At 45.2% G+C, this 621-nt stretch overlaps 1 protein-coding gene across 1 annotated transcript in view; it reads left to right on the top strand.

Moving 5' to 3' along the window:
* The window catches only part of LOC115296425 (olfactory receptor 2H2-like), a 1244-nt gene extending 899 nt beyond the window's left edge, over positions 1 to 345 (top strand). The window contains exon 2 of the mRNA XM_029944889.1: positions 70 to 345. Coding sequence (XP_029800749.1) covers positions 70 to 345 — 276 coding nt within the window. The remainder of the gene's footprint in view (positions 1 to 69) is intronic.
* Positions 346 to 621: the final 276 nt, after the last annotated feature.

Genomic DNA, 621 nt, shown 5'->3' with positions numbered 1-621 from the left:
ATATCCAGTATCATTTTCCTGGTGCTGCCCCTGGTCATCATCCTTTCCTCATATGGGGCTGTTGCTAAGGCTGTGCTGAGAATAAAGTCAGCTGCAGGGCAGAGGAAGGCATTCAGTACCTGCACTTCTCACCTTCTTGTGGTGTTCCTCTTCTATGGCACAGTCATAGCTGTCTATCTCCAACCCAAGAACAGCTATGCTCAGGAACAGGGCAAGTTTCTCACCCTTTTCTACACCATTGCAACCCCAGCACTTAATCCCCTCATCTACACTCTAAGGAACAGGGAGATCAAGGGAGCACTACTAAGACTAGCGAGGAGGACTTGGGATTCCCACAATAACTAAAGCAGTTGGCATATGCTGGTCTCTTGCTGTACCTGAGAAGAGAGAATAACCTCATTGCAAAAGCTGAAGATTTACCTTCTCACCCAAAAATAGTGGGAAAATAGCTGCATTTTGTTCAAGCTGAGACTTCAGGTGTAGTCATCAATGGCCAATGAGGCCCTTACTTTCTGCAGGGTGGTGACTGAGGCACAGAATGGTATGGAAATGAGTGGATTTAATAATCACTGTCTTAAAGAATGCTTAATACAATTGAATTGGGGGAGCAAAAGAAAGAAG

Source organism: Suricata suricatta, chromosome 7, assembly GCF_006229205.1.
Source record: "Suricata suricatta isolate VVHF042 chromosome 7, meerkat_22Aug2017_6uvM2_HiC, whole genome shotgun sequence".
Classification (NCBI taxonomy): domain Eukaryota; kingdom Metazoa; phylum Chordata; class Mammalia; order Carnivora; family Herpestidae; genus Suricata; species Suricata suricatta.
This window is presented reverse-complemented; position numbering and strand designations above follow the sequence as displayed.